Source organism: Acartia tonsa, chromosome 12 (assembly GCF_053477335.1).
Source record: "Acartia tonsa isolate MP-2025a chromosome 12, ASM5347733v1, whole genome shotgun sequence".
Classification (NCBI taxonomy): domain Eukaryota; kingdom Metazoa; phylum Arthropoda; class Copepoda; order Calanoida; family Acartiidae; genus Acartia; species Acartia tonsa.
In genome coordinates this window covers 12,602,238-12,625,950 of record NC_137271.1, presented here as the reverse complement: position 1 = coordinate 12,625,950, position 23,713 = coordinate 12,602,238, and the positions used below count along the sequence as shown (strand labels likewise).

At 36.7% G+C, this 23,713-nt stretch overlaps 1 protein-coding gene across 3 annotated transcripts in view; it reads right to left on the bottom strand.

The window, feature by feature from the left end:
- The window catches only part of LOC145333156 (uncharacterized), a 78,944-nt gene that overhangs the window by 19,597 nt on the left and 35,634 nt on the right, over window positions 1-23,713 (bottom strand). For all 3 annotated transcript variants that reach the window (XM_080178306.1, XM_080178307.1, XM_080178308.1), the window contains 14 exons: window positions 20,395-20,464; window positions 19,949-20,006; window positions 19,010-19,066; window positions 18,659-18,725; window positions 16,802-16,864; window positions 13,752-13,821; window positions 12,942-13,088; window positions 12,512-12,599; window positions 12,073-12,146; window positions 11,703-11,752; window positions 11,285-11,398; window positions 10,780-10,838; window positions 10,120-10,233; window positions 8,082-8,137 (listed from right to left, as the gene is read on the bottom strand). In XM_080178306.1, the coding sequence (XP_080034432.1) occupies window positions 8,082-8,137; window positions 10,120-10,233; window positions 10,780-10,838; window positions 11,285-11,398; window positions 11,703-11,752; window positions 12,073-12,146; window positions 12,512-12,599; window positions 12,942-13,088; window positions 13,752-13,821; window positions 16,802-16,864; window positions 18,659-18,725; window positions 19,010-19,066; window positions 19,949-20,006; window positions 20,395-20,464 (1,087 nt within the window). The remainder of the gene's footprint in view (window positions 1-8,081; window positions 8,138-10,119; window positions 10,234-10,779; window positions 10,839-11,284; window positions 11,399-11,702; window positions 11,753-12,072; window positions 12,147-12,511; window positions 12,600-12,941; window positions 13,089-13,751; window positions 13,822-16,801; window positions 16,865-18,658; window positions 18,726-19,009; window positions 19,067-19,948; window positions 20,007-20,394; window positions 20,465-23,713) is intronic.

Below are 23,713 nucleotides of genomic sequence, written 5' to 3'. Positions count from 1 at the left end.
TTTTTATCGTTTTTTTACGCCCTATATAGGCCCGGTTCGGCATTTCCATTTTGAGTCTGAAATTTTTATTACCCGGTTTCACTAATAGATCTTTTTTGACAACAACAACAAAACAGGGTTTTTTTACCCGAAATCGCCGGCTAAACACGAAATTTGAAATAAATCGCTTCGTATTATACTTGTAGCTCTTTAGATTACATGAGGTTGTGTAGTTTTCAATTACGGATCGTATCAAAGTTCTAAAAAGTGTTCATCTCACTTTTGGCGTTCAAAAATTACATTTTTCGATTTTTGGTCAAAATAACCGGGTTTATACAGGTCAACCGGGTTTTAAAACTGGGGGAAAGCACCAAAAACGGGTGTTAATGCCTGGTTGGTATTTATGGCCAAGCCGAACCGGGTTTTTTTGCAACTTTCCTGTGCACGCCACTAGAGCAAAACAAAAAAATACGAATTCCGTTTTGACCATTATAAAGCTTCCCTGAAACTTACAGCTCGATCGGCCCATAAAAGTGGCGCTCGGCACTAATGGGTTAATAAATCCTAGATATCTTGCTATGAACTTTCATTAATATTGTTTAAAAGATGTATATAAAGCAATAGGATGTCTGTTAATATGTTGCTATGGGTCAAGCCTAATAATAATATTGCATTAGCATCAAAAAAATAAAGATAAAAAAGTATAAATTGGTGAAGTAAGAGACTAGTTAAGTATGTGGGGAAAATCAGGGAATTGAAAAGGTATGGGGGAGGAGGGGGGGGGGGAAAACGAAGGGGAGAAAATGGGGCGTGGTGAGTGGTTTGTTCACGGCCGTGGCTACCTACCAGACAGAGGGAGCGGCGCTTATTGTTTGGTATAGGTAGAAGGGGGAAAAAAAAAGGGGGTGGGGGGAAGAATGGTTTCCTGGTATAGCACAGAAGAATAAAAGAAAAAGGGCGAGAGGGAAACAATTGGTTGTGAAGCATAGGGGAAAATACGCCGGAAACGGAAGTGGGGAAAGTGTATTACTAATTGATAAATTAAATTAAAGATTGCATATTGTATGGTGTTAAAACACAAAGGGGGTATAAATATGGGGTAGGTTAGGTCAAGATTTAATTGTTTCCAAGATGTCAAATCAAGAAGAAGAAGTAGGACAAGGCCAAGGTGCTATACCAGGAGGAGCGCCGGAAAATCCGGAGGAGGCTGGAGGTGAGGAAAATGTTCCCCTCCATGCTCAGGTGCAGGAGCTCGTCGCCATGCTCGACACAAGCGACGAAGTAGATGATCCTGTACCCGACGTCCAGCAGCTGTTGAACCTCGCGGCAGTGCCTGATCTACTCCCATTTCCGGGGGTAGACAGGCGCTGTTTAGACCTCTGGTTTATGGTCAAGCGCAGGTTGAATGGCGTCGTGTACGAGGGCGACATGCTGATGTGGAGGAGGTTCCGCAACGATGCCATCGATGAGGAGGTCCTCCGCATGATGTATGGGAACTATGGGTTAGTCGTGCGATTAATAGCAGCACTGCCCACGTTAGCCCGGTCCTTCCAAGCCAACATGGACGCCATCGCCGCGATGGACCGCCTGGTCACAGTCCAGCAGGACATCCTAGAGGAGCTGCTCCATCAGGAACCCGACGGCGTCGACGACTCCAGCGACTACGACTCCTAGGTGGCTATGCCCTCTGTACAAGAGCTTAACCAGTCTGCGATAGTCATTATAATAAATTTCGATATCAAAATTTAAATAAATAAATAAATTTTCGGCCAAAATTCAACAAAAACTTTGTTATTTTTATTGGATAGATAGAGGTTGCGTGATTCGTTAGCTGCTGGATTAAGAAAATAATATAAAAGAAATAAACTAAGGGTAAAAATGTAAAAACGATAAAATGGATAAAAAACAAACTATGCCAAGCTACTCTATACTTGGGTATGTGTGTCGGTTCCTACGGAACCTATTCGTTGTGATTTGAGGTTAAGGAAATGCTGTTTTATTGAATTTTAACAAAGAAGTTTAATGCTTACAGAAAGTCGTGGGCTAAAAAATAAGGAGTACGGATAGAAACTTGGTTTAAGCAAACAAAAAAAAACTCAAAAAGAACAGAGATTTTTAGCATTAGCAAAACAAATGTTGAGTAAAAAGAAGGAAAAGTATTTGTATTTTAATTAAAACTCAATTTTGTTTATGTAATAAGTAAAACATTTTTTCTTAAAAATATTTTTATTATCAATTAATTTAATTTCAAGTGGAAGGTTGTTAAAGATAGTTGGAAAAGAGTTAAGAGGGGCGTGCAGGAGAAAGTTTCTATTGGTGCCCGGTTCGTAAGCAAAGTTGTTCCTGTTCCTTGTGCCATACGTATGTCTGTCTTGAACAAAGTTCCAAGTGTTTTCAAAGATTTTAGGAAAAATGCCTAGTTTATAGGCGTGCATGAATTTACAAACATTGAATTCAATTAATAGGTTGAATGGAAGTATGCCATTAGATTTAAAGAATTCAGCTGTGTGAGCTCTGCTTGGTAAGTTTTGAATTATTCTAATGGCTTGCTTTTGTAGTTTAATAATTGGTGCTAACAGATACATAGGGCAGGCAGTGAACAGGAGACAACAATATTCGATATTCGACTTAATGTAAGAAGTATAGAGTAGCTTTAGGTGTTTTTTGTCCAACAAATGACGCATTACTTTCATACTATAAATTATTTTAGAGACTTTGCTATAGACTTTTTCAAGATGATAAGAAAATTTCATTTTCTCGTCTATTTGAATCCCTAAGTGTTTGATACTACCCTCGCTGGTACCGCTAACAAGATCCAACTTAGTAATTTTTGACTCATCATTTTCATTGTGGTTGTTCATATTTACATAAACTTCGAAGTTGGTCTTAGCTGCGAGCTCAGCGGGGGTGAGTATCTCTCGGGGGGAGGAAAAGACCATACATTTGGTCTTGCGGGGGTGTATGAGAAGCTTATTGGCATTGTACCATTGGGTCAGTCTGGGGACAAGCTCCTTTGCAAGGTTTATTAATTGGATAATATTCTGCTTTTCAATGAAGCCCACTGCATCATCAGCAAAGAGATTGATTAGGATCTCTTCACTGCATGAAACAAGGTCATTGATGAAGATTAAAAAAAGAATTGGTCCCAGGACTGACCCCTGGAGTACGCCAATGATAATGAATTCAATAGTAGAGGAGAAAAGGCCCTTAAAAAATACACGCTGCTTTCTATTTGCATAGTAACTACGGAACCACTTGAGTGCAACCCCCCTTATCCCTGAATTCTCCAGTTTGCTAAAAAGGATGTCCCTATTTATCATGTCGAAACACTTTCTTATGTCCAAAAATATGGCCATACAGGAAGCGTTTCGACTGAGTGCTTGGGTGATCATTGTACTTAAGTTCAATACATTATGAAAGGTTGAGATCCCTTTCATGAAGCCAAACTGGCGATTGCTAAAAAAAGACCGATCCTCTAAAAACTTGACCAGCGTATCACAGACATATTTTTCGATGGGTTTAGAAAAGTTATCAATGAGACTAATGCCTCGATGATTATCTGCCTCGCTGAGTGAACCTGATTTGTGAAGGACGACTATTTTGGAAGTTTTCATTTTCTCAGGAAAAGTGCCATTTTGAAGTGATAAATTATAAACATGTGTTAGGGGAGTGGCAATGGTATCAGCACAGCGAGACAGAACATACATCGAGACATCATTGATGTCTGTGGAACGCTTAGGTTTAATGCTACGGATAATATTAATAACCTTGAAGGGGTACAATGGTTCAAAAAAGAGGGAGTCTTGACATGGGGGTGGTAAGTATTCAAAAAAATTTTTGGGTGTGGAAGGAATTTCAGGCCTTAGGGAAGACCCAATTTGACTAAAATAACGATTGAATTCGTTAGCTATTTCTTGGTCATTTTCAATTTTGTTTGGGCCTACTTGAAGGTATGTGCACTCAGGGGAAGATTTATTAAAACCAATGACCTCTTTAAGAGTTTTCCAAAGTTTTTTCCCATCCCCATTTGCATCTCTTATTTGTTTTCTGTAATAATCAATCTTTGCTCTTCTCACTTGCCTATTATAATTATTCCTATAGACATTGTAAATACTTTCATTTTCAATTGTTTTGTCTTTTAAAAAGTTACTGTACAAAATGTCTCTATGCAATCTACAACGCAATAAGTAATCTGACATGAAAGGTTGCTGGGGCTGGGTGCGTTTGTTTTTACGTTTTTTTCTAACTGGACACTTTTCATTATAAAGTTTCAAAAAGGTTGAAATAAAGTTATCATAAGCAGTGTTTGTGTTGTCCTGACTTAAAACATGATTCCAGTTAGTGTGGTAGAGTGCATAGTTTAAGGCATCAAAGTTTTCATCATTCAATTCTCTTTTTTCAAAAAAATCTGGAAGTTTGGGTTTATTTACTTTGTCTATTCGGAATGAATTAATAATTGGCAAGTGATCGGAGATTTTTGAAGTTAAAACAAAAGATGACATTAGGTTTTGAATAAAATTCCCCACCCCGAATAAATCAAGAAGGGTTGCTGTGGTTCTAGTAACTCTAGTGGCTCTGGTAACAGTATTTATGATACCGTTAAAAGAAAAGGATTCAATAATTCTCATGGAGTTGCTATTTATGTTACTTATTTTGAAAAGGTCAAAGTTGAAATCTCCTACAATGAAGTATGGTATGTTTAGTGCTGCTATTCTATCAATCAAATCCAAAAAAAGCTCAAAAAATTCTTCGATTTCAGCATTACTTTGATTAGGTGGGCGGTAGCAGTTTAATAAACAAAACTTTAGACCATTGTAGGAAATTTTTAAGCAAATAGATTCAAGAATATTTTCTTTAAATGAGAACTTATCAAATAATTTATCTACTTTATAGTATCTGCTTACTAAAATACCCACCCCTCCCCCCCTATTATTTGCTCTAAGTTTAACATGCCAATCATAATTATTAATCCCATAGCAATCCATATTTACATCCTTATTTAGCCATAATTCTTGGAAGCACAGAACATTTAAGTGGATATCGTGTTGCTTGAAGAAGTCTACGGTTGAGACAATATCGTTATATTTAGAATGTAATGACTGACAATTAATACTAAAAATATTGAGAAGGTTTTCGTTGAATGTTTTCAGTTTCTAAACAATACCTTGTTCACTTGAAAAGACACAATTTATTCCGAATTCATTTTCGAAATCATTAAAGTAGTCACCGTAAATCGGATTCATAAGATTTAGACCAACGTTATCGTTCAAGTTACCGTTATCCTGGTTAATTTGTTCATTAGGGAGGTTTGTCATAGTAGAGCTGGTCCAGGAGCACCGCAGGAGGAGTCGCTTTAACGTCAAGTATGGACATCTGAAACACAGTAGATATTAATGAACAAATAAAGATAGTTAATATACAAAATATTATCGTTGAAACGAAAAAAATTACTATATTTACTATATTTATTCCGATTGCGTTTAGTTTATGTGTGTGTTGGGGGTGGCAACACATTTAAAAGCTAGTTTAGTTCCCCCTACTCATTTTCATACAAGTTCCATATATTTTATATGCTAATCAACAAAAAATAGAGATATGATTGAGACCATAGTTTAAGATTAATAGGCGACATTGACGTTCGAACAATTATAAGTTAAGTAGTATATATATAATATTATAAAGTTCACGTCATATGGATCAAAATTAACTCCAAAATATTTAAATTATTCCGAAAATAATAACTATGCTGAATGTCTTATGTTAGGTACCTTTTTTCGCCGTTCAAGATACTTAACTTCATGTTGAGATTACCGCCTTTGTTGCTATACGTTTTGTTTTATTGGCGGTGTCTCTCACTTCCTTGATTTCTCTGGATTTGGCCCTCGTGGCAACAGGATCAGAAGGTGCTGAGTCAACGGTAAATGTCCTCGTGGCAACAGGATCAGAAGGTGCTGAGTCAACGGTAAATGCAGAAGATGCAGAAGCAGGAGGTGCAGAACATGCGGCGGCAGATGCGGCGGCAGACACGGCGGCAATTGCGGCAGTAGGTGCAGATACGGCGGCGGTCACGGCGGCAGGTGCGGCGGTGAGCGCGGCGGTGAGCGCGGCGGCAGGTGCGGTAGTGAATTCAGCGGCAACGGCGGCGGCGGGTGCGGCGGCGGGTGCGGCAGGTGCAGACTGTGCGGCGGCGGCAGGTGCAACGGCGACATGTGCGGCACTAGGTGCGGCGGTTGCAGTTGCGGCATTACGTGCGGCAGAGTCTATGGGAGGGAACACAGCCAGGTCCTCAAGAGCTGGGGCAGGGGCAGACGTTGAATTATGTTGAACCGTGCTGGCTGGATGGGCAGTGATTGTACTAAACTGTCTGGGGAAGTCATCCTCTGTTAAATCAGCTTGGTTCGAGAAGAATGTTTTCCTTTCCTCAGGCGTTAACTTGTTGAAACGAAGGATCGGCGGTGCTTCAGACAGAAAAAAATCCTCACTTCCAGGTATGGGTTGAGCCATTTCCTTCAGGTCTTTGCCGAACGGGTTAAGGCAGCGTATCCAGCGGCTGCCGTTCTTGAGCTGGAATTGCACATATTGGCCAGCGACTTTGGCCCTCGAAATCTGGTTGGTGGCATATACAAAGGTCATTGTCTTCCTGTTGAGGTCTGACATATCTTGTTTGGCTTGCACAAATCTGTTGGGAAAGAACGGGACCGGTGACGCGTTATTCCTGGGGTTGAACCTCTTGATCTCGGCGTTGTAGCGGTCGAGCACAGCCTTCTTATTGTTCATCCACGCGTCGAGGTAGGATCTAGACATAAAACGAAAGATAAAAACGGGGATCTGGCCCTTTGTATATGGGAGCATATGAGCACGCTCAACGATATCACTAAAATGTGAAGGGATATATTCTAATTCCCCTCGTTTAACGGCGGTTTCAAGGGTGGGCCTTATAATGTTTCTGAATATAACAAACTCAGTGATATTTTCACGGTTCCATGGCTGCTGAAAGTTCACTATTCTACAACTCCAATCGCGACATCTTTGCTCTCTTATCGAGTTTTGTAGAAGTTGAAACTTTACGAAATTTTCTCTCGACGATTCGACGGAGTTTAAATAGTCCTTTTGTTGTGTAATCGTAGTCCTAATCGCTTTTTGCTCACTTGCGACTGATTTAGCGTCGACGAAATTTTCAATGCCTTCGATAGATTGTAATTTAACATTTAAATCTGAGACTCTCAATTTAATATCATTAATTTCGGTTTTATGACTGGCAAAAGTACTATGGATAAGCTCATCCCTTACCTTGGCTATATTCGCATCGTATTCACTAAACTTAACATCCAAAGCTGCGTCCAAATTTGTTTTAAATTTTGACCAATATTCTGGGTTGTCACACGTACTACAGGCCATGATGAAGTGAAGATGGCGGATCCGAGGGTGCTGAAAGAGTGTGGGTCAGCTGACCAATAGTGGGACGCGAAAAAATGTTAGCCAATGGGAGAGCTTATTTGTCGGGAGTACTTTGCGCCGGTAGAATGTTGCCAGACCGATAAATTGTCAAAAAGTTTTAGAGAGTGTCTTCACTATAAATTGTTCATTAAAGCGATTAGGTTACACATAACATAAATTTTGATTTTTTAATTCATTTATTTAATGTTTTATTTTCACTTTTTGTGTTAACAATTGACCGATACGTTAACACAAACACATTGCCAGGCCTAAATACGAGGTGCCCTCTGGCTACAGTGTCTTCCCTTTCCTCCAACTGCGGAGTGACCACGGGCAGTGGGGAGAGGGGAACTAGTTGAGAGAGAGGGGGAAGGTAGAACTGAGCTTAACACATGGGGTAGGGCGGGGAGAGCTTGCAAAATGCGTGTTCTCAGCCCGACTCTCTGAACTAAACCTTATGTTCATCATAATTAATGGTTGAAAAGTTTGGACACTATTAATTTTGAATCAACCAATAAAAGTACTCAAAGTCTGTGACCCAACGAATGGTTATATTAGGTACCAGTGTAATTTACAGTCTAATATCACCTCCCTCCCTGAGTAAACCCATATGTACTGTACAAAATTTTGTTCTAAATATATTAGCCTGCCATCCTTATCCTTACCTTAATAATTGAGAGTAGGTGATGTTATGAAAGTATTGGCTGTATTTGTGAAGTCTAAATATTAAAAATATTTTCTAGCTTTAATTTTTTATCAAAATATTTAAAAGATTACTTTTTAACTCATTTTGGATCTACTGCAGTTCACGGTAAAATATTGCTGGTAAGCAATATTTCCAAAAATCTATGAATTTTAAAGGCTGCTAGCTGCCAAACGGCTGATCGTACAGATCATAACCGCACACCATTTTAAGCGGCATAAGAAGGCCTACAAATAATCTGAAATAGCCAAAATCCAATTATGCACAGGGAAAGCTACACTGAAGAAAAAATGCGTAAAATAGGTCTTTTTCGCGCATTTCTCTGCACTGCGACATAATTATGCATTATTGATTTATGGCTATTCCAGATTATTTGTAAGCCTTCTTATGCCGCTTAAAACAGTGTGCGGGCATGATCTGTACGTTCAGCCGTTTGGCAGCTAGCAGCCTTTAAAATTCATAGATTTTTGGAAATATTGCTGACCAGCAATATTTTACCGTGAACTGCAAATAACTTTATAAAAGGTTACTAAGCTAAAAATTATCAGATTTTTTGCATTAAATGAGCCCCCCGCCTCCCCCGAAATAGGGATTTTCAGGACCCCCCCCCCCCCGGAATAGAGTCAGGGTATAAGATAATGAACGATAAATTGAAATGCATCCCCAATGATGATAAACAACATATCTCTTACTATAGATCGAAAATTTCAACGTTACTAGATTTGAACCGACCAATTAAAATTTAATAGAAGAAACCAAAAATTTTGAGCCAGATAATAAAATGGCGTGTTGATAAAACTTTGGATACCAGTGTAATTTACCCTCCAATATCCCCTCCCTACCTGTTAATATGTTTAACTTTCTTAGATAAATAATTAGGCTAAAACATTTAGTACTTTTTCATTCACACAGTACACAAAGAATGTAAAAATGAATAAAATTCATTTTTCTTATTCATTACAATCTAATCATGAATTAAAACTCATTCAAATAGAAATTACAAAACGTGTTTGAATTTGTATTGAAAATTTACTAAATGTTTGACACAAAAGACATTGTTAAAGATTTTTGACGTCATGAGAAAAATTAGAAAATATTTTATTAGGATTACCGAGTATTAGGTTTTATACAAAGCAACAAATTCTAATAATTTAAAGCAATTATTTCGGGAGGTAAATCGCTAGAAATTACCAGGGATATGATAATGGAGGATAATTAAATATTCTCTGCAATTATTACTTGTATAATCTTGCATTTGATATGGTTTGGTTTTATCGCCATCAGACAGTAGTCAATCGATATATTATAACTTGAATGTTGCAGCAAAGTTTCATGTATTATAATAAAGTGATAGTCGCAGCTAGCCAAAATGAAGATTTACCAACTTTACCCCATCCCCTCTACTCCTGGTGGATGAAGGAACCGACCAATAAATGAGTTCAATGTTAGCCACCTAAATTTTCAACAAATTTTACCCTGTCAATATACCCTATCGTATACTCTATCTCCATTAAGCAGTCATATTTATCGATTTTATGTCAACCTTATCAACTTTTCATGTCATACACCATAGTCGACATTGAAAATGTGGATACTATTTTAGCAACGGCCACTTTTATTTCATGTTGATAATGTTGACACTAAGTCAGTCATGACCAATTTAAACTAATGCTGCAAAGTATGTAAAAAGATAGTTTTAATTTTTTGTTGTTGTTTTGTCTGAATTTAAAAATTGTCTTCATTTTGTATTACGCTTTTTTCAACTAATTCTAACCCTTATATCTATTCATTTTTTTTAAAATCAGGAATATAGAAAACATCTATACAAATATGGTGCTTCTCACAAAGTACCTGTTATAAACCTTCCCTGTACCTAAGAAAAGATGTAAAGAAAAACCCCATCCAGTAGTTAGCGATATCATGAGCTACAGAAAGAGAGATATATAGACAGACATCATGTTACTTTTTTATTTGAATTCAGATGAGCTAGAAATATTCCTGAGTGTTTTTAGCCAATCCATCAGGTTTTTAATCTTTGGTTGGCTGTCAGGACCTGCAGGCAGGTTCTGGCCACTGTCACGGGATTCAGGTACACATTTCAATCTGACTCCACCCTAGAAAAATAGATAGATAGATAGCTGGATAGACAGCTGGATAGATAGATAGATAGCTGTCAGGACCTGTAGGCGGGTTATGGCCACTGTCACGGGATTCAGGTACGCATTTCAATCTAGATAGCTGGATAGATAGATCGCTGGATAGATAGATAGATCGCTGGATAGATAGATAGATAGATAGCTGGATAGATAGATAGATAAATAGCTGAATAGATAGATAGATAGATAGCTGGATAGATAACAGATAGATAGCTGGATATATAGATACATAGATAGACATATAGATAAATAGATAGAGAGATAGAAAGAAAGAAAGATAGATGGATAGATTGATAGATAGATAGCTGAATAGAAAATTAGATAGATAGACAGATAGACATATAGATGGATAGATAGATAGTTAGCTGAATAAAAAAAGATAGATAATTGGATGGACAGACAGATGGATAGATTAGGTTTAATAGATGAATTGGTAGATAAACAGAAAGGTGATTGATTGATACAAATATAGATAGATAGGTAGATAGACAAATAAGTTTTTACCTTTGATAAGTTTTTGATACTTTGTGACTCAGAAATATCAGCTTCCTCCCAACTAGAACCTAAACAAAAAACTAATTATAATTTTCTAGTATGGATTTGAATCCGCTGGATAAACACCAGAGGTGGATTCTTAAAAAGAAATTAGACTCGCCACTCGCTGGTGAGGCAAATTATTATTTTAAGAATCCACCTGTTTATTTTTTACAAGACCCAAAACATTATTTAATGTACTCCTCTTTAAAACATTTTACCCCTACAATTACTGGTCGAAAAGTTTGAACACCATTACTTTATGCATCAAACTTGCCTTCCAAATATTTTGAGTTAAGAAATGGTACTTTGTATTGTATGACGTCAAATAATGATTTTATCTATAAATTATAATTTTGTAATTTGTAATCAAGATTTTAAATCGATAGGATTATTCCAGCATGCAAGCTAACAAGCCGATGCGGCCAACCTAGATTTGTATTAATTCATGCTGCGCTACCAAAAAGATACATACCTCTATCTAGCGAGGAACTAGTTTTAATCCTAGGAATTGTGTCCCTGCCATATTCACCGTGTAAGTCCTCCATGAAAGACGACCTTTCTTCTCCGAAACTACTTCCGCGGCGACCTGACAAATTGAAAGATTGCTACTCTATTTGATGCTCAAAAATGACACAGTAGGACACACATTTAGAATATTGTACCTTGTTGTTCTAGGAATCATACACAAAAATGTTGTCAATAGTTTTTGTAATCAGCATGTTTTAAATAGATGTACTCTCTGGCAACGATTAAAGATTTGATACAATTTATAATTGGACCTAACTGATATAGGAATCATCATGCAAAGTTTGAAATTTATAGGACAATTCTGACATGCACAAATTAATGATAAGAGCTAACGGACAAAACTTTGTAAAGATATTTTTTACCTTCTGAAGATTGATAACTTCCCCGCCTATCTTCAAAATATCCACTAAACCTAAATAGTAATATTTAAATTCAATAATTTTTTATTTAAAACCTGAAAAAAACATTTTGAAAACTTAGAAATACATTTTTTTAAAAAATATTATTAAAGACGAACGGACATTTTGCAGTTTAAAAAGAAAAAGTAGAAAAAAACTTGCGGTGGTGATTATTTTAAGGGAATATTTCTCTTGGGGGGGGGGGGGGGGGTTGCAGTATCCTTGCCCAAAATTTTCATACACCTTCCCTGGACCTTTGAGAAGCTTTACTGAAAAGCAAATTCCTATGGTACATACAGACAGACATCCTGGTACCTGAGTAAAAGTTCATTACCTTCGATCATCAGAGTGGGCGCTATCTCTTCGGTCATCAGCGCTTTCATATGATAAATAACTACTTCGTCGGTCCTGCAATAGGTAAGCTTGTATCAAATACTTTGCTTATATCAAACTAACACAAAATATGGATTATATCAGGGGGGGGGGGGGCTTAATTCAATCTTAATTCTGTTTATCATACTTAACGAGGATAAACGTTAATTAATTGTCCATTGTCTTATTCCTTATGATCAAACTATCAATATATTCAACTGTCAGTTATTCTGTCTTTCTCTAGTTTATCTGGATCCTGTGTTGGAGACTTTTTTCGTCTGATAGCAAATTGCTTTCTGCTCTTTCGTAGCGACCTGGTAGAGTTAATATTTTCATCGCTTTTGGCTGATGTTGAAAGACCCAATCTATCTAACTTTCTTTCTATTTATCTATTTATCTACCTGTTCCATCAAGTAGCTATAACGGCGATCATCAGACATAGAACTCTCTCTCCTTTCTTCAGATAAACTGCTTCGAACCCGATGCCCTGCACAGATTGGATTGAATGCTTTAAAGGATGATGTAATAGTTATAAACAAAGAATATATTTCAGATTGAGGCAAAATAGAAGGTGTGTAAGACGATTTTTCCTTAGAAAGATGGTTTCTCCAAAATTAAATAGTTTCTGAAAAATAAAACCTTGTAAGGTCAAAGAATTATTGAAGATATTATTGGACATATGGACAAACACATACACAGAAACACAGAAATTTCAAATATTAAAATTGAAAACATTAAAGGCTGCTAGCGGCCAAACGGCTAAAGAAGTCTGAAAAATAATCTAGAATATCCGACACTCAATAAGGTTGTTTTAAATTCATATCCATTCCTTCAGACAGAAAGCTGCTGCGGCGATCTTCCGAGAGACAGGCGCTCAGCCGCCGATCCTCCGCCGAAAGAGAGCTGTCACGGCGGCTCTCTGATAAGCTGGACACGCGGGGCCGCTCAAAATCCCAGGATAATGTGGAACTTCGCCTCCTAGTAAATAAATATCCTAATATATATATAGTAGTAAGTTTTTTTTGTGTAGAGAAAAAGAAAAAAAAGCTTTTTGGGGGTATTTATTAGAGAGTTGATTCTTTTTTGAGGGTGGCATTCGGGTAACCTTCTCCCAAATAGCTTCACTGTAAAAGAAAACCACATTAGCGATGAATTACTCTACGGAAAGACACACAAACATCCTATTACTTCTCTATCCTGTAATTTAAAGTATTAAGGCTTTTTTATCTGAAGCTAAAGATCTCGTTAAAGGCGGTAAATCTTCAATGACCCAATAAGAAGCTTCACTGTAAAGTTCTCTTTGATTATCGAGATCTTAAGCAACATACGGACACACTGAAAGATTATTTCTTAAAGCATCGTATTATAGTTAGCTTTCTGCGGATATTAAAAAACAATATGAGATTATATTCAGTTTTGTTAGTCCCGTGGGACCGAAGGCCCTGACTGATAGACTGGTACTAATATTAAGATTTTTATTTTAATTTCGTTGAAAATACGATGCAATACATGATTTTTAAGTATGGCTGAGAACCTGTTTTATTCCTACGGATAGTAATAGGTATCTAAGACATACTGGACAATTTATTACACTATAATGAGGATACAACACACTTATGATATTAAGATATATATGCGTACCTGTCTAAACTGGAACTGTTAAACTTCCTACAGGAATCATCAGAAAATCTTCTCTCATAATCGCTTTCTAGTTCCGGGGGACAAGATTCATTCATACACAATATTAAGTACATACAGGTTGAAAAATAATAGGTTGGTTTCCTTAAAGTCCTTGTCGAGCACTCTAATAAACCCAATAATTTTTAGGATAACATGAAAATAAGAGTAGGGTGGATGTTTTTCCCTTTGCCTAACCTTTGCACGGGGCTCAATATAACCAATCCTGGCCTAAGTGACAAGAATGACTTCACACCCTCTTATACAATTTATAGGGAAAGGGAAGGGATTCAGTGTTCGATAGGTACTTTCAGAGGAAGAACCGATTATTTTTATTATAGGATAACTAATTCATCTGGCTTTAACATTATTGACAGACCTACATACAAATTCCTTATTTATAGAGTAGCTATGCTATTTAGACCATGATTTTTCCCCCTGACTTTCTCTATCTTTTAGTATAATAACCTTATTCATTAATAGGAATTAACAATACATACTTTTTTTTATAAGCAAAGCTACTATATGACTTACTTTGTCTGACTCTGCCGTATATAAGTAAGTATGTCCTAAATAGGGATTGAATATATATCGGCTGTTATCAGAAGTAGAAGACTGATCTAAATATTTGTAAAATATATTCTACAACCCACGTCAGTCTGTTCCTCCTTTTTTTTTTGGATGTAAAACTTCTATTCGGAAGAGATAATCGACTAAAATTTCACTGAAAGAATGTATATGTCTATTTTCGCAATTTATGGTTGTTGTCATCCTTGTTTATTGATATAATATCTTAATATTATGTACTTTATTATAATACTAACGGCTACGCCCCAAGAGGCCACTGCTACCATGTCTGGTGCATGACTTTAATAGTGAAAGTAGGGGAAGTGTCTTGGCCCATTACTATGAACGGTAAGGATTTGAAGACTAAGATCGTGCAATCAAAAAATTCGGCTTTTTAACCTAATAATCTATAGTGGGTGTTAGAGTATCGCATCCAATTACAAGCAAATGATGTCCTTGGGTTCTCTAAATAAGATATCTTGAAATCGATGGCAAATCCTGCCCTAACGATGTAATTAATTATGTCGCTAGTCAATATTACCTTTCACCGTAAAACACAAACTATTACTAAAATAAATCTTGGATATTTTTAATTCTATTTAATTCTCTTCCCAAGGATCACCAGTTGCATAAATAGAGCAGCAATAAAAAGTTTTATTGGAATAAAAAGGTGGAAACGGTAATAAAGTCCTAGCGGTTTTCCACAATTTGCGAAGTTGAGCATATAAATCCCCCTCCCACCTTTTGAAATAAATTACTTGGATGTTGTATCAGATTTTCATGTATTTTAACTGAGTGATACCTCCAGCTAGCTAAAATAACAATACCTCCCATCCACCCTCCTGACCCCGTACCATTCCCTCCTACTGGATGAACGAACTGACAAATAAATGAGGTCTATATTAGCAAACAAATTTGCCTTGTCAATATATCCTTTTATTCTGTATTCCTTTATTTTTCGCACTTTTAGTAATTTACATACATATATTTTTATTATAGAAGAGCTTTTCAAAATTGAAGCCTTTTGATGATAAAAATCAACAGCAAATAACCTCCTTACAGAAAAATATAGAAATTAGGCTACTACGGAAAATATATAATTAATTATATACCTATAACTTTTTAACGAGGGCGTCCAAGCTGTTTAATTTGGGGGAAGAGGGCATAGGCGTCCAAGGGGGGGTAATGGGGCGATTACCCCCCCCCCCCCCCATTTAAAATTTACCCCTACCCTGGGGGTGCCGTAGGCACCCCCAACCATTTAGGAGGGGGTATTTACCCCCCCCAAATAATTTTGGGGGGGTAAATACCCCCCCCAAAATAAAAAATCTCTAACAAAAAAAATTTTTGCGCGCTTCGCGCGCATTTTTAATACTAAATTTTTAATAAAATTTAAATTACCCCCCCCAAAAATTTTACCCCGGGGGTAAATTTGGGGGGGGTAAACAAATTTTACCCCTGCCAACAGATTTCAGGGGGGGTAATTACCCCCCCCAAGCAAATTTTACCCCCGGGGTAAAAATTTTGGGGGGGGTAAAAAAAATTCGCGGCGCGCTTCGCGCGCCATTTTCCCCCCCCCTTAAAAAAATTCCCCCCCCCCCAAAAGAAAGCTTGGACGCCCCTGGAAGTGGGGGTAAAAATTCTAAATTATATTTTTTTTTCTGGGGATGGGCAATCTTTATTTCGTATAGGCAAGGACGTCCAAGTTTTTTTTTGGAGGGGGGGGATTTGGAGGTGCCTACGGGTAATCACCCCTTTATCCCCCCCCCCATTGGACGTCCTTGCTTTTTAAACCTTCTAAGTTCTATTTTGTCGTATGTTTTCTTTTGATAGTAAGACTTTACAGTCTTTTTATTTTAAAAGTACTTTACGGTTTTAAGTACTATGGATCATTTCAGTTCAAACAGAAACAAAATTTTTGATATTTTTTTATGAATTAATAATTAATTTATTGTAACTATCGATTTTTAAAAAGTTTTGAGAATTTAAAATAATGATACAGATTTTCAAAGTGAATGACCGAGAGTTAATAAGAATAATTATAAAGAAAAAAAAAATCGAAAATTAGATGAATTTAGCAGTAATCAACAAATTAATTAATTCGCGACTTTTTAAAATGTCTCCAAAATATTATCTTAGATTAATTTCGTTATTAGTTATACCTTACACCTAATATTTTTAATAAAATGTTAATAAAGACTTCTTTAGAAATATACACTAATTTCCAGACCAAAAAGAAGCATCCCTAAAAAGCAGCACCAATATTTCAATTGTTTGTATCTACATATGGACAGACGGACTTCATGCTACTTCAATAATGTTATTCTAGAAAATACAAATTCACGTTTTAAGCAACATAACTAAATGACGGATAGACGTACGAACATATTCTAATTATAGAGTAGCTGTGCAACTATTAGATCTAAGATAGAATCAAGCATTTCCTATTCCAGAACTAATTCTGTCATAATCAGACAGGGTACTGCTGCGTCTCATGTAATTTGTGATACCTAAAAAATAAATACAATCAAAGTACACTGGAAAAATTTAAAACTAGGAAGGGTGGGGACATTGGGCTGATTATTTACACACTAGTCCCCAAAGTCCTAAATTAACGTTTACTTATTTATTGCCTTAATAACCTTGGGTGAATTTTGATTGATTGGTTCATTGAGGTTGAGTGTCCACACGTTTCAACCACTAATTGTAAGTTACAGAAGAGGTCTTATCCCTTTACATCCCTGAGCAGGGACGTCCAGGAAGGGGAAGGGGGGTTAAACACAACTTTAACCCCCCAAAATGAAAATTTTAAACTTTTATTTTAATAAAAGCTTGGACGTCCTAGCTTATATGATATAAAGATTACCCCCCCCCCCCCCCCCAATTTGTAATTTTAACTTTTTACCCCTTTTTGACCCCAGTTGGCAAAAATTATATTTTAGAATCTTTTGGGATAAAAGAATGGACAGTGAATTGATGTACTGTACATCCCCAATGATGATAAACAAGATAATCCATCCTATGATTAAAATTATTTTAAATAGCTAGTCGGTGTTTTTAGCAAGTAGTAGATGTAAAATTTTCCATATAATTTAGATATGCAATCGGTTTTTTTTGTAGACCTCTTATTTTTTAAGTAATTTAAGCAATTTTAAGTAATTTTTAAGTCGCCTTCTTTGAAAAAAATATGATAAATGATGTCTTAAATTATCTTTATTAATTCTGAAAAACAATTTTTATTTCAATATGAACTTTTTTTTTTTTTTGGGGGGGGGGTCATTTTTTCTATCTTTTTATCTTTTACATATTTGATCATGTATTTGGCCATTATTCTTTCAAAAATGCTTAAAAACAACCCTTAATCGGTCTATTATACTATACTGAAACAGTTTTTTTACAAGCCCAAGTAATCAGTTTTGAAATATCTTTCATTTCTTAGAAAATCTATATATAATATTGAAGAATATCTATGATTGTTTTACATTTTATTTGCTATCCTAAACTTCATATTGTGTATTTTAATGAAAAATACTAAAATATTTATGAAAGAAAGAAAATATTTTTAAAGAGTTGACACAGCATAAATATGTTAATGTACTCTCCTATCTTATTCATTTAGAAATGAATAGATGGTTGTTTAGAAGAAAAAGATTCAAAGCAAAAGTGTAGGAAATCGTAAAACAAATTTTTAAAAAGTTTACATTATGGAAAACTAATTTCAAAGAAATGTTTTACTCGGCATCATCATAACTAAAGAAGCAACCCATTACCATGTACTTTTAGACCTTCCTGACAAGTTTCGTGCAATCATAGGGTTGTCTGAATTGAGCAAGGTGTGGTTCACAGATACACTAAAATATGCTCTTGGTGTGTCCTCAAAGGCTACTTGTGTGTGTGTGTGTAGCCATAGTTTCTTAGTGTTTGGACCTAAGTAGTCCTGGAGAAGGACGAGACACTTTTGTATAGCCACTGGGACTATCAAGCTCCACGCCCAAGTACATTATGCCTTGACCCGCTGTCTCAAGGGAGCTACTCTTTATTACCTCACCCTCGCCGAGTATGGCAGGTGTCCCAAATGAAGTCACCGTAATGAATGACGCTCTTCGCAGAGGAGCTTGGGATAAGGGTTGTACAGATATTATGTACGTGACTATTAAGTATCCAAACAACTTATTAATCTCCCTTCTTACACAACCAGGGGAAGTTGTGTGAATATGTTCAACTAAGAATTCGAGTTGCCACATGGGGACTTGCAATTAGTTGGTGAACAAAATCTTTAATAATATTATGAGAAAAAAGATTACCTAATGTATCTGTATGTGTGACAGGACTGTAAAATCTTGAGTCCTGCTCATAACAGCCTTCATCTACCTAGAAAAATAACAGCTATTTATCTCATCGTATTATAGACAGCTAACCCCTTTCTAAGTGTGCAACGAATTATCTCGATAACAACTGGAAATCTTGGGGTATAATAACCAACCCTCTCTTCTTCTCAAATAAAGAGAAATCATCTCAATGAAATTTTTAGTCCTTCAAATAACATTATCTAACCCCAATGTGATATTACAAGTAAATAAAAGGTATGAAACACATCCAAAGCTAATAGCTATTATAAGTTTATAAGATCTTATGTAACAAGATATAGAACTTACTTGTAAATCCTGTATTAAATCACTCATAAGAACAGGTACACGGGTTTCCTCTACATCCTAAATAGATAACGCCTATATAAAATTACTAGCGACTATGCCACTAGAGGCCTCCAGAGGCATGTCAAATCTTTTCTTGTAAAGATAAGCTGTTTACAAAAAAAAAAATTCGCCGCTACATGGGGTAAGTTGTGTTTTTGGTTTGTTTTAGCTGTTTACAAAAAATATCCACTAGCGGCATTTTTTTATTTTTTAAGTGTTTTCTCTTTGGGGGGCTGGTGTTACCCTTCCTCAAAATAGTTATAAACCTTCCCAGGACTTAAGAGAAGCTACCCTGTAAAGAAGAACCACTTCGGTTCAGCGGCTAGAGAGATTCTTTGGTACAAACAGACAGGCAAACATCCTGTTTCTTTATTAAAAGTATTTAAATCTGCATTGAGGGAGAATACTTCAACTTCAGCCTATGAAAAAAGTTATGTTTTGTATGTACAGGAGTCATTCTTTCAAATATACATAAAATACGTGGGTATTGTGCATTTCTGTTGTCAATTTAAGTTCCTAATATAGTCCTCAGATATTGGTCAATATGTTTCTCCAAGGTCATTGGAGGGGATGGGGTAAAGTCGTAAGGTGCAGTGGGATTCACCATGGGTGTATGCAGTCATTTGAATAGGTGAAGACAATCAAAGGGACTTGTTGACACCCCCCTACAAAACTTTTCAGCAATCTTATGGATATGGAAAGTTTGACAACATAAACAAAAGCTTAGCTCAACTGATTAAACAAACAAACATCAATTTTATAGAGCATCAGCACTTAGCACGTAAAAAAAACTGAATATTGTTTGAAAGTATACAAATAAACATATGCTGTGAGATTCTGTAAATAAATTGTGCCTAATCATCCAAGGTATCACATCCCAAAATGTGTGCATAATAATACCTTAATATTTGATGTAGATTCTTGAGCTTCTTCCCAACAATAGGGAGATCTGGATAATCTAAACAATGAACAAGATTAGTTCACAATAAAACTTGTGGCCTTATGAAATAAAAAAAAAATTACTGTCTTATATATATATCAAACTTTCTATATATATATAACTAGCGGATTTGTCCCTAGAGGTCTCTAGGGGCACGCAAAATGTTTTCTTTTCAATCTATGTTAAGATCAGCTGTTTATTAAAAATATCCGCTGGACAAAGCTTCATTTTTTTATTTTGAAGATTTCTCTTGGGATGGTGGTGGCACTCTTCCCCCAATAGCTATAAACATTCCCAGGACCTATGATAAGCTACACTGCAAAGGAGAACCATATCGATTCAGCGAGATACTTTGGTTCAGACAGACAGATAGACAGAGATCCTTTTACTTTATAATAAGGATTACCTAGCTAAAGTATTATAATGAGATTCATTTGGTGGCCAAACTTCAGACATCGAAGATGCGGTACTAAGCACTAAAAAATAAGTTTTAAGATAGTAAATGAATAAGCATCAAAATTCATTCCAATTCTTTTGGCCCAGACGAACCGAAGGCCATGGCCTACAAAACTGGTATGATTTTTTTATTACACTGTAAGACGTTTGATTTTTCAGTATGATCCTATGACCCCACCCCCTACTATATGAACGGACTGACTAATAAATGAGGTCCATATTAGCAAACTAAATTGACGATTAATTTTCCCCTGTTCATACATCCCTGCATTCCAAAAATATTTTATGTAAGATTTCGTCTGATCTGTTTAGCTTTCATGGATCATGCTTTTATTGTTTATTTAATACTTTTTAAAAATACAAATTGAAATACGCTTAAAATTTCCATAAAAAACCTACGTCAAAAAAAAAATATTTTTTTTTTATAAAAATAGGTTATTTTATAAATGGTTTTACATTGAAATATTAAAAAGGGATAAAATAATTTTATATCTATCATAATATTTTGAGATTAATTTTATGAAAATAAAATTTGATTAAATTTAGTATAATTAATGTTGAATGGCCAGTAATGTATTTGGTACCCAAAGATTTTTAACAGCGTTTTCTATTTTCTTTGGTTACTTCTATTTAATTTTGATTGGTTGGTTTCAAATTATTTTAGCCAATATTTTTTTACAGAAGGGGTAATTTTTTAACATTATTGTGGTTATATAATATATAATATAACAATTTATCATCCATTATTTTATCCCTTTAGATCCATTTAATATAGCATTAGTTAGATAATTAAATTTATCCCTAAATATTTTATCCAATGTGTTATATGACAATAGATTTTGTGAATGACGCAGGTTTGTAAGACTTTTTAGTAGCGTGGCTACTCTTTAATTTGAAGTATCCGTCCTAAATGACGTAATTTGACTCTCTTGGATACTATTCAAAATAGACTATTAGACATTTGAAAAATTTTGGAGAATTTTTAATGTTAAGAAGGTTTCGTGATTATTTACTTTAAAGTATATTTATTATTATGCACTACTCTGCCTTTGTTCGTTTATCCATTCATTATATTTTTTCTTGTATTTATTGGAATCCGGTGGATAGGAACCGGTTCTCATCCATACGAAAAAACTATGTCTAGCAGCGTATTATATCCAGCTTTCTACGAATACAAAAATGTACAATCATAAGATTAAAATCAGTTTTTTTAGCCGGTGCCTTCAGCACCTCGGGGCTAAAAAACAGGTTTTAATCTCCTCAACCTTTCCACCACCATTGCCAATGGCTTTAATCAAAACCTCCCCCCCAGCCGCACAACTGTTGCCTCCATCGACCTTTCCAAAGCATTTGACTGCATTCCCATCCACCTCCTTCTCCAAAAAATCTCCTCCTCCAACCTTCATCCCAACATCATTAGATGGCTATCCTGCTACTTGCGTGGCAGGATGGCTTTCTGTTCCTATCAAAACACCAATGCCTCTCCTAAAATTGTCCACACTGGCGTCCCCCAAGGCTCTGTTATCTCCCCAGTCCTCTTCAACTTCTACATAGCAGATGCCCCCCACATTCCCCCTGCCCACACCTCCTCCTATGCCGACGACCTTAACTCCTTCCACTCCTCCCCTAACATCCCCCAGTCAGTTGAATCCATCAACTCCCACCTCTCCTCAATCGCTGACTGGGCCTCCACCAACGGCCTCTCCATAGCTCCCAACAAATCCACTGTCACCCTCTTCACTTCTGACCGCAAGCACCAATCCAACCTCCATCCTCAAGTCCAAATCAACGACTCCACCCTTCCCCTTGAGAAAACCCCTAAAATCCTTGGAGTTACCTTTGACACCTTTTTCAATTTCAGTTCCCATGTCTCCACCATTTCCTCAAAAATTTCCTCCCGCCTTAGAATCCTCAAATGTCTGGCTGGCACCAAATGGGGCCACCAGAAGGAGACTCTCCTCACCACCTACAACACCCTCCTCCGCCCCATCACCACCTATGCCTGTCCTGTTTGGTTCCCTAACACCTCCAAAAACAACATTGACAAACTCCAAGTCCTCCAAAACCAAGCCCTCCGCATCTGTACTGGTTCCACTAAAAAATCTCCCATCAGCCACCTCCACCAAGAAACCAAAATCCTACCAGTACGGAACCACCTTTCCCTTCTTTGTTCCCAATACCTGGCCTCCTCCCTCCGCCCCTCCCACCCATCCTTCCACAACGTCACAACCCCCCCTGGCCCTAGATCCAAAAAATCCACCCTTCAATCCATGTTCCTTCCTACTCTCCAACCTTTTCTTTCCCCCGACAACACCCTCCTTCCCACAAACTACAAATCCACAATCTCCAGACTCCACACCTCAGCTGTCACCCAAGCCATAAATTCTTACCCCCCTAATCCTGTCCTTAATCAAGCTCCCCCTGACATCAACCCCTCCGAAATCCAACTCCCCAGGCACTACAGAACCATCCTCTCCCAATTAAGATCCAACTATTGTCCTAAACTCCAAAGCTACCTCCATTCCATCAACGCTTCTCTTACCCCCAACTGCCCATCCTGTCCTGTTAATCCTACCCCAGAAACAGTCCAGCACCTCTTTTCATGCCCAAATAATCCTACAAATCTTACTCCTATGGACCTCTGGCAAAATCCCACCCATGTAGCTGCCTTCCTCTCCTCCCATCCAAGTTTCACCAGCCTTCCTCCCCTCCAACGCCCCCCTCCAGAGCCCCCACCATAAGCCCACGCCCCCCCCCCTCACCGCACTGATGACTACCCGGACCGGAAACTGACTATGAGCAGCCAAAACAACAACAAAACAACAACAACAACAACAATCTTATAATTGTACATTCTATATCCGCGGAAAGCTGTTTATAATACGATGTGAGAAATAACTATTGTACTTAACTAGATATAGACGTTGTCATCCTTGTTTAGATTTTATATTTCTTAAAAAGCTGACAATTTTCTTCATAATATAACAGATTTACTGGGAAAGAACGTAATACTAAAAAACAAAAGGACGAATATTTGATAAATACCTGAAATTTATTTTATAACCATAAGTGGATAGTCAAGATATTATTATATTCTTTTTATGACGATATATTAAACCTAAATTGGCCCTATTCTAAAATCAATAACTAGTGACTACGACCCTAAAGGCCTCTAGTGGCACTTGAGGTGGTGGGGGGGTTGAATTGGGCCCCTCCATTTTTTATTTTATTTTTAAAAGCATTGTCATTTTTTCTACGACCAATTTCTC